Source organism: Chiloscyllium punctatum, chromosome 2 (assembly GCF_047496795.1).
Source record: "Chiloscyllium punctatum isolate Juve2018m chromosome 2, sChiPun1.3, whole genome shotgun sequence".
Lineage (NCBI taxonomy): Eukaryota > Metazoa > Chordata > Chondrichthyes > Orectolobiformes > Hemiscylliidae > Chiloscyllium > Chiloscyllium punctatum.
This window is the reverse complement of record NC_092740.1, coordinates 148539948-148545947: the sequence shown is the minus strand read 5'-3', so window position 1 is coordinate 148545947 and position 6000 is coordinate 148539948. Positions and strand designations below refer to the sequence as shown.

General features: G+C 44.5%; 1 protein-coding gene across 2 annotated transcripts in view; it reads left to right on the top strand.

Annotated features, from left to right (window-relative positions):
* mllt3 (MLLT3 super elongation complex subunit) overlaps window positions 1-6000 on the top strand; it is a 175659-nt gene that overhangs the window by 153159 nt on the left and 16500 nt on the right. For both annotated transcript variants that reach the window (XM_072590202.1, XM_072590198.1), the window contains one exon: window positions 3790-3861. In XM_072590202.1, the coding sequence (XP_072446303.1) occupies window positions 3790-3861 (72 nt within the window). The remainder of the gene's footprint in view (window positions 1-3789; window positions 3862-6000) is intronic.

The window sequence follows — 6000 nt, the reverse complement described above, 5'->3', positions numbered from 1 at the left end:
ACACACACACTCTCTCTACACACACACACTCTCTCTACACACACACACTCTCTCTACTCACACACACTCTCTCTACTCACACACACTCTCTCTACTCACACACACTCTCTCTACTCACACACACTCTCTCTACACACACACACTCTCTCTACACACACACACTCTCTCTACACACACACACTCTCTCTACTCACACACACACTCGCTCTACTCACACACACACTCGCTCTACACACTCTCTCTCTATACACACACACACACACACTCTACTCTCTACACACACACTCTACTCTCTACACACACACTCTACTCTCTACACACACACACACACTCTCTACACACACACACTCTCTCTACACACACACACTCTCTCTACACACACACACTCTCTCTACACACACACACTCTCTCTACACACACACACTCTCTCTACACACACACACACTCTCTCTACACACACACACTCTGCTCACACACACACTCTGCTCACACACACACTCTCTGCTCACACACACTCTCTGCTCACACACACTCTCTGCTCACACACACTCTCTGCTCACACACACTCTCTGCTCACACACACTCTCTGCTCACACACACTCTCTCTACACACACTCGCTCTACACACACACTCGCTCTACACACACACTCGCTCTACACACACACTCGCTCTACACACACACTCGCTCTACACACACACTCGCTCTACACACACACTCGCTCTGCTCACACACACACACTCTCTGCTCACACACACTCGCTCTACACACACACTCTCTGCTCACACACTCTCTGCACACACTCTCTTTACTCACACACGCACTCTCTGCTCACACACGCACTCTCTGCTCACACACGCACTCTCTGCTCACACACGCTCGCTCTACACACACTCGCTCTACACACACTCGCTCTACACACACTCGCTCTACACACACTCGCTCTACACACACTCGCTCTACACACACTCGCTCTGCACACACACTCGCTGCACACACACGCACTCTCTGCTCGCGCACGCACTCTCTGCTCGCGCACGCACTCTCTGCTCGCGCACGCACTCTCTGCTCGCGCACGCACTCTCTGCTCGCGCACGCACTCTCTGCTCGCGCACGCACTCTCTGCTCGCGCACGCACGCTCTGCTCGCGCACGCACTCTCTGCTCGCGCACGCACGCTCTGCTCGCGCACGCACTCTCTGCTCGCGCACGCACGCTCTGCTCGCGCACGCACGCTCTGCTCGCGCACGCACGCTCTGCGCGCGCACGCACGCTCTGCTCGCGCACGCACGCTCTGCGCGCGCACGCACGCTCTGCGCGCGCACGCACGCTCTGCGCGCGCACACTCTCTCTCCACACACGCACCCGACGGGAAGGCAGTTCAGTGTTTGTTCACTGAGAAGATCCTTTTGTTGATCAAAACACTTCCTTTTCTGAGTACTTTTACTTATTTGTAGGAGGCACAAAGTGACTGATTCGCACGATTGGGGGTTTCTGACCTAATAATTAATTGTTGCAGATTAAAGCAAATGATGTGGGCTCACCTGTGTCAGGGTGAAGAAATTTCTCCTCCTCTCAGCCCTAAGTAGCTTACCCGGTATCCTTAGACTGGGACTCCTGGTGTTGCTGGACGTTGGAAACATCTATCCTGCATTTATCCTCTCGAGCCCTGTTTCGAATTTTATAGCTTTCCATGGGAATGAAGTTTTGGAGGATTACTATATTTAACTGTTCAAAATTTTAGTTAGTCAGTACTGTCCATGAACCCAAATATAATCCTAGATCGAAACTATTTTTAACACCATGACACATCTCATGTTATAACACTTAAAAGAGAGATCCCATGTACTTAATAAGAGACAAAAGTCACAAGATTCCAAGCTTCAAACAAACAGTAGACTAGGCAAAGTTAAATTAGTAATGCAATCTTTAGAATCAGAATCCCTACAGTGTGGAAACAGGCCCTTCAGCTCAACAAGTCCACACCCACCCTCTGAGTATCCTACCCTATTACTCTACGTTAACCCCTGACTAATGCAAGTAACTTACACATCCCTGAACATTATGGGGAAATTTAGCATGGTCAATTCACCTGGCTTGCACATCTTTGGACTGTGGGAGGAAATCTGAGCACCCGGAAGAAACCCACACAGACACGAGGAGAATTTGCAAACTGCACGCAGGCAGTCGCCCGAGGCTGGAATCGAACCCGGGTCCCTGGTGCTGTGAGGCAGCACTGCTAACCACTGAGCCACCGTGCCACCCATGTATATATTTAATATATACATAATTCTAATTGGAATTGGAATATAAATTAACTGGAGGTAAATGTGGGTAACAAACGCACTCTAGACAAACCCCTTCAGGATAAAGGCATGTTGCCTCTTCACCCTACTCCTGAAGTATCTTACTCACCAGCAACCCAAAGCAGTCCACTCATCCCTCCACCCTCCTGACTCTCTTCTGAGTAACAACTTGCAAGAACCTGCACCTTAGTTCCTGAGCACTGTTGAACGTAGCTGATGAAAACAGTTGCATATAGCAATCCATTGGAAACACTTGCCTGGATGTTACGTTTTTCACAGATTACTGGTCTACGTACTATAAATGGCATAAAATAAAATGCCTTTCACCGTCCAGCAGCATACCCAAGGGAACGATCATGTGAACATGATTCACGGAATCTGGAAGGTGATGTGAAGGATGTTCCCAGTGATGGAGAGCTCCAATACCAGGACTCAGTTTAAGAATACAAGGTCGGCCATTTTGAAATGAGGATAAATTCCTTTACCCAGAGAGTGGTGAATTCTCTGCAGAGAAAGTGGGTTGAGGCCAAAGCATTGAATATCTTCCAGAAGGAGTTAGTTATGGTTCTTGTGGCTAAGGGGTGCAAATAGCTACAGAGTATGAAGTTGGGTGATCAGTTGTGATCCACTTCAATGACAGACCAGGTTCGAAGTGTCTACTCCTGCTTTGTTTCTATTCTCTAAAATCAAATGTTCCAATTTAATGTTGATTTTTCCTTTGGACATCATGGGCCAGTCTTGTAACCTCTGAATAGTAAACTATGTCAACTGAAATTAGTATCTTTATAATTATTCTCATTTGTCCAATGTTACTTTTCACCATTTTCTTTCTTGTTTTTATGCATTCCATGCTGGATTAATCTTGTGTTTTTTTTAAAGGAAAGCTTACTGAAAGACTTCCACTGTAAATTTTATGATATACTTTTGAATAACCGACAAATTTGTGTGTAGTGGTGTATGTTGAGGAAAATATTACCCTCACTTATTTTCTGTACAGATTTAGTTCATTCATTGTGAATTGCCTTAACCACAATAAGTAATGCAAAGAGTGATCATTTCAATTAGTCGATAACTGTAATGTACGTTAGCACAAGGTAGTTTGGGAATATTGCAAAATTATTTGAGATGTTTTGCAAGATTCTGAAACATGTGAACGTGTGAACCATTAGAAAAACGTTTTTTTCCTTGTAAGAGACATGGAATCTCTCCAGTTGAATTTTGACAAAAAGCGCACAATATCTCGAATATGAAGTTGGTTTTATCTGTGCAGATCCCAAAGTGCGGACCATCCGAGATCGTGCAGCTGATTATAAAACTTTTTTTTTGTATGCCAAGTATGGTCTTTGACAACATGTTAATCTTCAAGAGTGTAACTGGTGAGAGACAAAATGCATTGGGGTACCTGAACAGCATTTTATATTTACATTTTAGGGCATGCTAAAAAGGTGTCAAAATAATAATTCTTCATTGGATATTTGTCCTCAGGCATATCTGGATGAGTTGGTTGAGCTTCATCGAAGGCTAATGACACTTCGTGAACGGCACATACTACAACAGGTAACACTCCTTTTAAGATACGTATTTAACTATTACACAAATTGTCTGGTTTTATTCCACATCTAAGGATTGATTCTAAAAGAGAAACTTGCCAAGTTTTACAATCCTGTAGTTGCACCTGAGAGTTTAAGAAGGATCACAAGCATCTTACCAGTTTCCCAGTTGTTATTTTTCACCACTTGGCATTCCTTCTCCATTTTTACATGTTTCCCTTCTGTTCTTGAACATAATATCTATGTTCTTTGTGTACTACTTCACTATCTAGTAAAAGCCAGAAGTCACATGACATCAGGTTATAGTCCAACATAGAGTCATAGAGATGTGCAGCATGGAAACAGACCCTTCAGTCCAACCCGTTCATGCCGACCAGATATCCCAACTCAATCTGGTCCCACCTGCCAGCCCATATCCCTCCAAACCCTTCCTATTCATATACCCATCCAGATGCCTTTTAAATGTTGCAATTGTACCAGCCTCCACCACTTCCTCTGGCAGCTCATTCCATACACACACCACCCTGTGTGAAATAGTTGCCCCTTAGGTCTCTTTTATATCTTTCCCCTTTCACCATAAACCTATCCTTCTAGTTCTAGACTCCTCCACCCCAAGGTAAAGAACTTATTGATTTATCCTATCCATGTCCCTCATAATTTTGTAAACTTCAAGAAGGTCACTCCTCATTCTCCGACACTCCAGGGAAAACAGCCCCAGCCTGTTCAGCCTCTCCCTGTAGCTCAAATCCTCCAACCCTGGCAACATGCTTGTAAATCTTTTCTGAACCCTTTCAAGTTTCACAACATCCTTCCAATAGGAAGGAGACCAAAATTGCATGCAATATTCCAAAAGTGACCTAACATTGTCCTGGTCAGCCACAACATGACCTCCCAAGTCCTGTACTCAATGCTCTGACCAATAAAATCGCATTAGCTGATGAAAGAGCAGCGCTTCAAAAGCTTGTGATTTCAAATAAATCTTTTGGACTATATCCTGGTGTCATGTGACTTCTGACTTTGTCCACCGCAGTCCAACACCAGCAGCTCCACCACATCTCTGTATCATAGGGGAGTTTGGTGGTGGGGGGGGATAAACATTTTCTTCAGTGTGATACACCAGCTCATTTCTTCAAACTGTTCATGATTTCATTTGAGCAGCAAAGATTCTGACTTGATACTCTATTCATGAATGCCAGGTTCCAGCACCAAAATGTATACTACTTGAGGCTTTTTCTGATTGGTTTCCACTGTATCGTGGCTGTGAACTCAAGATCATTCTAATGAAAGATTAACTATCATCATCCAAATGGAGGATCAGACAAAATTGTGGCTGTAAGAACAGCTCCTTTTTGGTGTATTTTCAGTGTTGGAGCTCAGTTCCTCAAATTCTAGGAGCAGTATTCACCGTTTTATAAGCTGTTGCATTGTTCTGCACCTTATTTTGGTGGTGGGCGGGGGGCGGGGGGGGCGAGGGGAGAAACAACAGCATTTCAAAAAGGAGGAAGACAGATTAAAGGGCAGTGACCCACATGGGAAGTGATTCAAAAGGAGAGCAAAATCTGCACTGCTGCCTGACCCAGCTTCACCTGCACAGCTACTGACTATGCTGTCTATTTTCAAGTATCTCTGCACATTGGAGTTCATTCTCGGAAAAATAAACAGCAGAATTCCCAGCTGACCTTGGAGAAACCTGTGTGTGGGAGCTCACAGCAAGGGAGCAGCGAAGTGGACAGTGTTTGAAGTGTAACCTTACTGGTTTTCTTTTGTAATCTACAACAGTGCGTGGAATGTTTTTTTATATTCGGTGTTGTTATTGAGATCTGTCTCTTGATTAAACTTTAAAAATATAAAAACATAGCTTTTAAGCTAGCCTGGAAGCAGTGAGATTGTGCTATTTGTTTTTAGGTCTGTAGATTAAGGTGCAAAGATGGCCTTTAGTAGAGTGATGTGCTCTTCCTGTTGGATGTGGGAGATTAAGGAGAGTTTCCATGTTGGTGGTTATGTCTGCAGGAAGTGTCTTTGGTTGTGAATCCGACTGGATTGCATGGATCAGTTGGAGTGGCAGTTAAAATTTACAGAAACTGGGGGAGACCAGTGATGGATGGCAATTGCAGGAAGGGGGATATACGAAGATACAGTCGGTAGA